This window comes from Haliotis rubra, unplaced genomic scaffold (assembly GCF_003918875.1).
Source record: "Haliotis rubra isolate DU_JTF1 unplaced genomic scaffold, ASM391887v1 Scf1730, whole genome shotgun sequence".
Classification (NCBI taxonomy): domain Eukaryota; kingdom Metazoa; phylum Mollusca; class Gastropoda; order Lepetellida; family Haliotidae; genus Haliotis; species Haliotis rubra.
The window spans coordinates 39,750-46,501 of NW_025765704.1; the positions used below are offsets into that span (position 1 = coordinate 39,750).

Sequence of the window (6,752 nt, forward strand, 5' to 3'; positions counted from 1 at the left end):
GATCCGGGTTAGAATATTGATCTTCAGTAACCCATGCTTGTCGTAAGAGGCGACTAACGGGATCGGGTGGTCAGGCTCGCTGACTTGGTTGACACATGTCATCGGTTCCCAATTGCGCAGATCGCTGCTCATGTTGTTGATCACTGGAGTGAATGGTCCAGACTCGATTATTTACAGACCGCCGCCATATAGCTGGAATCTTGCTGAGTGCGGCGTAAAACTAAACTCACTCACTCACTCACATCTCACTCGTCCAAACCTAAATGTGGTGGGAAGCTGCGTTGTTAAAGGTTTACTCATCACGCCATCAATCCGTGTTTGAGTCTCCAAATGGGAGCAATATGTAAAACCCATTCGTGTTGTTTCGACACGGTTCCTATGCAACATATACTAAAAGCAATGTAAAAATATTTATTCGAATACCTTGAAATCATCATCTTACGCAACTTCTGAGATGAAATAGAAAACCAAAACTTTCATTCCATTTTGACACATCCAGGCAGAGTGACGTTCAGACCTAGATGCATCAAGTCAAACTCCCACACTGACATAAGATGACACTTAAAAGGTGATTATTTAAAAAATGTTTTTGTGGAATGAAATCTGCTCGTAAAGATGAACATTCTACTATTACCATGATCAATCACATGTGTCCAATTCTCAGAGTGAGAGTCAGTAATCTAATAAAACAACCCTCACGTTCCAAAAGGCGCTAACGGTCGCAAAGCTGGCTTTTAATGGGGAGCAAATTTGATTTTCTTAAAATGATAAAATCTTTGAAATGACAGTACGTCAGGTCGTATCACAAATAATGTGTGACAAGTGTGCTGGTAGGATGCTAAGCCAAACGCCAAAGTTTGTGAAATTTTGGATTGAGGTAAAAACGCTCAAATGCTAGGATCTTGTTCGCTGTGAATAACTTAGGAAATATCTCAGCTTTGAACCGACTTCAGTCATGGTTTCTCATCAGTTCTGATTGCAGCAAATCTATTTGTAAGACATTTTGACTCGTCAAGGATTGAGAGTTTACTTAAATTGTTGTGCAGTTCGAATCCAGGATTGGTCTTTGGTTTGTTGTCTGTCAAAACAAACGAAACCTTGATCACAGGCGGCTTGTATGCTAAAGGGACACCACTCTGCACGATGAGTTGCAGCGCCTCTGAAAACGGAGCTACCTGTTTTCCTGTTAGGATAGGAAGTAAATCCAAATCCATAAAACCCGCTTTGTGGAACTGGGTTCTCACTCTGGGACCTGCCTGAATGCATGATACCACATTCATGCACTAACACCCCCAAACAAACAAAACAAAACAAAACAACAACACAAAACAAAACAATAACAAGTACAACAAACAAACAAACAGACAAACAAAACCCAAACCAACTAGAATCGAACTCTGTGTTCAGGTGGAAACCATAGGAGACGCTTACATGATAGTGAGTGGAGTCCCGGAGCCGTCCACCAACCACGCAAAGTCCGTCGCCGACTTCGCCATGGATATGGTGCAGGGAGCCGCAGCAGTCAACTCCCCTGCAACTGGGAAGCCTTTACAGGTAGGAACCATAACAAAAGTGATATAGAATTATTCCGAAAGTGGAAAGTTTGAAAACTTCTTACAGTCTGTTTCACTTTGTTTAAAAACGTATGTGTTTTTTTTAATTAAAGTTGCTAATATGTAAATTACCGAAAATCACGATTCAAACATCGGCCTCCTGACACCTATGTGGAAAACTAAAATGACCAATTACAATGTGTTAAAATTGTCAGCATTAAGCATCCCAAATTTGGCAATTGCGAAGTGAAACTTTTAATACACATTGTCAGTACTATAAATAAATTTGTGATATTGACATTGAAATTCAAATAATCAAACGCGTTCAAAAGTTCACCCCCGGATGATTGGTCCTGCGCGACGATCAAATCGCCTGGGATAAGTTTTTATTCAAATTACGTTCTCAGCTCCCTGGGAAGAATATCACCAAAGCCACCTGGAAGGTGTTTGATGGATCGTGCATTCACGTCATGATTACCATATTAGCCCTTGGACTTCAAGCCAAGCTCTGCTAATGGTCCAGTGAAAACCACCGAAAAACGTTGCGTTTGAATAACAGTGATGAGAAAGAAAATTAAATATTTTTTTATTAATGAACATGAGAATTGTATTATAATGCTGCCGGTGCTGTGAAACAGAACTTATCCAATGTTGATGATCCAGGTGACGGTCATACTGGTCACGATACCCATGTGGCATCTGGAGGTGAGGTGAGGTGAAATTGGTTTTAACGTCGTGCTTGAGAATATTTCGTTCATATGACGACGTGCATGCGTGTGTATGTGTATGTGTATGTGCGGCTGCTTGTACTAGCCCAGACGTAAGCTGGTGTTATAGTGCTAACCCACTGAGATACCATGCCGCAGTTAAGCATGAATACCCCACTCAGACACATTATACTGACTCGAGCCGACCAGTCCTTGTTGTACCCATTTATGCCGAGCGGCAGGCAGGGACCAACAAGTACCATATTTTAACGTCTTTTTGGTATGACACGGTCGGTGATCGAACCCGCGACCTTCCGTTCTCGGGCGGGCGCTCTAACCACTACACCACTGAGGCGGTCCATGTGGCATCTGGTCCGACATGAAGATTCCGGGTTGAAATTGTTCCCCAGAAAATTATGCTGACGGCACGAGGAACAGGGGACAGGCCCAGTGATTGATGGTAGCGTGACACCGTATCCCAACGGTTAGGATGGCTACTGATCACTGATTTGCAGAGGCAACTGAGTTAGGGACTGGTCATCAGCCGTATATCTTTGACGGATCTTAACGGATCACTTCAGATCCTTGAAGATCCTGGTTATAATTGATCTTCAAGAACCCACGCTTGTCGGAAGAAGCGACTAATCGGGTGGTCAGACTCGCTGACTTGTTTGACACATGTCATCGTATCCTGAATGCGTACATCGATGCTCATGGTGTTGATCAGTGGATTGTCTGGTCCAGACTCAATTATTTGCAGACCGCCGCCCTGCAGCTGGAACATTGCTGAGTGCGGCGTTGAACAACAAACAAACAAACAAACAAACAACACAAACGGACCACGTGGCTAGGATCAACTTGGTCGGTGGTGGTAACGCGACAGAGGGCCGTTGGTCATAACATCGATCACTGGATTGCATGGTGCGGACTTGACTATCCGTCATACACCTGTTATATTGATAAGTTAAACAACAAACTAGGAAATTACTGACGGGATCGAGTGGTCAGGCTCGGTAACATTGTTCTAGTAACTGGGTTGCATCATATCCCGACAGCGGGGGTCGTTGCTTACATAATCATTCACCGGATTGTCTGGTGCAGACTTGATTATAAACATTCCGGCGTCATATACCTCTAATATTGAATAGTTAATGATAAGCAGCAAATAAACTAGGAAGTAACCTGTTTCCCCCCCAGATCCGAGTGGGGGTCCACACAGGCCCCGTGGTGTCAGGGGTCGTTGGGATGAAGATGCCCCGCTACTGCCTGTTTGGAGACAGCGTCAACACGGCATCCAGGATGGAGAGTCACGGCGTCCCGGGTAGGATCCACGTCAGCCCCACCACATACAGGTACAACGGTGACAAAATATTTCATCTATGTAAAGGAGGCGTTTATTTGTTAGTTAACCGGTGCAATTTTTCATTATGTTTTGTAAAAATACTCTGTTTGGATCGGTTACTTCTCTCCGAAGTCGATCATTTTGGATTTTTTTTTTATGATTTGAGTATAACACGCGCGGACAAGAAATGAGGTATTTTTTCATAATGATTTTACTTTTGCAATATTTAAACTTGTTTTTTTGTATATTTTAAACTACATGAAAAAGTTCCTGGACCCTCTAAAACTGAATTATGTTTGTAAACTATTCAGCTGGGAACAGTTGACATTTGGATTCAGTGTCATATGGCGATTACAGGAGCTTCAGTTTATTCGGAGTTTGATTATTGAAAAAGATGAGATAAAAAACCTAACGTATTTTGTCGAGTTCAAGTCTATATTTCCCAGGTTCTGGGTCAAACTACTGACTCGCAGAAATGTAAATTATATTAATAATTAAGTAAATCAATAATATTGCCTCAATCGATTAAAACAAATACAGTCTTTATGTCTGTTTTTTCTCTATAATGGGTATGAAAGAAAAAGGTATTTGTTGAACAATGTCGTGCATATTGTGATTACATTACTCGTTATTCGTTATTTGTACAGCACCCTACTGTAGTTGCGAACTCAGAGGGACCACTGGTTTGTTATCGTTTAATTTTTGTAGTTCGTTAAACGAATCTCGACGAAAATATGCAGCAAATGGTCGGGGCCAAAAACAACTCCGACATACCCGTCAGTTCGTTATAGGTGTGTTCGTTTCGTTTACTGTATTTAAAATCTGTGTAATCCACATCAGTGTTGCGTCCTTTAGTTTTGCCAGGATACGCTAATCGTAGGTTACGTATATTCTTGTCTTTAAGTCTTGCTTGACTTATTATCACCCTCTTACCTATGATCGTTGGCTTCACCAAGACATTAAACATCCTTAAGATAGTTTGCTCTCCTTGCAATTCAATAAACGTGAACTTCCGGGTTAGAGTTGGTCTTCAGCAACCCATGCTTGTCGCAGGAGGCGAATATCGGCATCGCTTCAGGTGGCTGACTTGGTTGACACATGCCATTGTATCCCAATTGCGTAGATCGATGCTCATGATGTTGATCACTGGATTTTGTGGTCGAGACTCGATTTTTAACACCTGACACCTCCTCCTCGTGAACCTCTTCTCCAGGATCTTTCCCTCCCTTCCGATGAACAGGATTCATAATTTTCTCCCGCTGACAAGGAACTTTCACATCAGTAGGCTACTATTCTCGCTGCCATTTCCCAGACCTCCCCACCCCCTATATAGCTGGAATATTGGAGTGCAGCGTTAATCTCACCCAAGCAAACAAAACAGTGACATAACTGAAACATTGTTTTGTTAAACAAAAACTCGAGTATGGTTTCAGTCAATGTGATTCTCATCATAATATCATCATGGTTATATTTTGGTATGTATGTTCTCGAAGCCTACTAACACACATATTTACTAGTAGTAATCAAGCGACCATTATTTCCAGATGCATACGAAACAACGGCTACCAGTTAAAGAAACGCGGACGGATTCAGGTAAAGGGTAAAGGTGAGATGACCACCTATTTCCTCGTGGGGGACAAGAACCGCAGGGTTGTGGAACCAGACGACGACTACACAACCCTCTTAGTTGACACAGACTTCAGTTCGGATAATGAAGAAGTGACGTCTTCGGAAAAAGCTACGACGCCGAACTCTGACGTAAATGAAAGGTCAGTGACGTCATCAAAGCCCGGATCGAGGAGCAAGAAACGGATTCACAAAAGCAAGACATGTAATGTATTATAGCAGAGTGGAAGAGTTACTGTGGCTCGTTTCTTTCTTCCGGGAGACACAAACCATGGCTTGCAGTGTCAAAACTTTACGAGATGGAAAACTACCTTCGCTAATTTAACCAATGAATCGAGACACGACTTTGTTCTAGAGATTGGGAAACAAGCGACAGAGAAACATGCGACTTCTCAGTGCTATGATCCTTCACCTTACTTCATTACTTCGACAAATAGTAATGTTTTACGTTTATGAAATGAATTTATCCAACATGTGCCAGGATATTCCAGATTGTTCCAGTTACCTGGGTATCTCATCTAATGTCCATGACCTACCAACAGACTTGTCTTACTGGCACACAGGTAATCACAACCTTCACCTTCTTGAGAGCTACGACCGTATAGCCTGTAGCGTTCACAATACCGTGCCCCACTCCCCAACAAACCCAAACCTCCAGGGCAAACTACGATGCTGGTGTTATGAGTAAGACAATCAATACATCGCTACCACACTTCAGCATCGGAAATACAGTGAACTTAAGACAAATGTGCTTAGATATCACGTTTGACAATCGTGGGTTTGGCACCTTGAAGAAGTTCGATCCTGTTGTTTGGAGAATGAGAACAAAACCAAACATGACTCTGACACGACCATATCGACAAATGTGTATTTTTTTGTTTGTTTCAGTGTTTACTTGTTTCAAGCTTTTGTCTTCGTTTGACTTTTGAATCATTTGCAGTGGACATCACAGTCAGTAGCCTACACGGTATACAGATACAGAGGATCTAGACCAAGTGTACTCCATCTCAATTTCCATTTTATCATGATTAATGAAAGCCACACAGTAACCTCGTTTAAAAATGCAAGCTACACGAAACCTTTCATAATGATAATTTGAAATGATCTCTTCTGAAAATAATTACCTCCTTATATGAGTCCGACTTATCAAAATTAAAATCATTGATAACATATTTCTCGCTTGTTGGTGGTTGTCTTTGTATAACTATATATATAGTTAGCGTTGTTTTTGAATCTCTGGGGAACTGTGAGGGTTCAGGTTAATTTGTCAAAATAGAATAGAAATATGCACACCGAATAGTCGAGGATTTACAGTTTCAGAAATTCGAAGAATTTCTTTCTAAGCTATCGCACATTGTATGCACTTGTAATACTACTTCAAACAGTCAGTGTCAGCGTGGTAGTTCTGTTTCCTTGGACATAGGATCCGTCTTGCATCGGAAATTTAGTTTCCAAAGAATGTTTAAGTTACCCATTGATAATCTCTACTTTTGATGCAGCCACGCGTCAAAGATAACCAGCTGA

At 41.7% G+C, this 6,752-nt stretch overlaps 1 protein-coding gene across 1 annotated transcript in view; it reads left to right on the plus strand.

Moving 5' to 3' along the window:
- Positions 1–6,752, plus strand: part of LOC124272826 (guanylate cyclase soluble subunit beta-2-like) — a gene marked incomplete at its 5' end in the record, with an annotated part of 45,304 nt that extends 38,552 nt beyond the window's left edge. The window contains 4 exons of the mRNA XM_046708048.1: positions 1,408–1,554; positions 3,458–3,612; positions 5,147–5,371; positions 6,728–6,752. Coding sequence (XP_046564004.1) covers positions 1,408–1,554; positions 3,458–3,612; positions 5,147–5,371; positions 6,728–6,752 — 552 coding nt within the window. The remainder of the gene's footprint in view (positions 1–1,407; positions 1,555–3,457; positions 3,613–5,146; positions 5,372–6,727) is intronic.